A 499-nucleotide genomic window follows, 5' to 3' on the forward strand; every position below is an offset into this window, starting at 1 on the left:
CTCTAAAAGCATTAATTCCATACTCTTCAAATTTCTCGGCAATGATCATGCCCTTGTCGGTGAAAAGTGCATTCAGAACAGGGGAGTGCAAAATCTTAATCACTTTAGCAACTATATGAAAGCCCAAAGCAACAGTAATCGACTTATTCCTTGGGGCATCGCAACCATTATTAAGAACAACACGGTATATTTTTACTAGTTTATGGGAAGGACTATTATCTTTCCATTCACCCTTACCTCTGAGGATATTTTTGTACTCTGAAATATTGGATTCGTTAATACAATCCAATGTATCTTGCACTCTGGAGCACCGCTCCTCATATGCACTATCACTGATAATAAAACGGGGAAGCGGCCCAATATTACTAATACGTTCCTTTATTTTCTTCCAATAGTTCTCAAGTTCATTGGATTGGTTGCGCTTTTCCCATGCACATATGGCCTTGATTTCACGCACAGATGGACAATTCATAACGATGCGCCTTGCCACATTTTGTTT

The 499-nt window shown here is 39.1% G+C and overlaps 1 protein-coding gene across 1 annotated transcript; it reads right to left on the minus strand.

Annotated features, from left to right (window-relative positions):
- Nucleotide 1: 1 nt before the first annotated feature.
- TM35_000541030 (retrotransposon hot spot (RHS) protein) lies at nt 2-490 on the minus strand (the record flags this gene model as incomplete). Its single annotated transcript, XM_029030728.1, has 1 exon — nt 2-490. A coding segment is annotated over one exon (489 nt), but the record flags the coding sequence as incomplete, so codon positions are not given.
- Nucleotides 491-499: the final 9 nt, after the last annotated feature.

The sequence above is a fragment of the Trypanosoma theileri genome (genome assembly GCF_002087225.1).
Source record: "Trypanosoma theileri isolate Edinburgh chromosome Unknown TM35_Tth_54_V1, whole genome shotgun sequence".
Classification (NCBI taxonomy): Eukaryota; Euglenozoa; class Kinetoplastea; order Trypanosomatida; family Trypanosomatidae; genus Trypanosoma; species Trypanosoma theileri.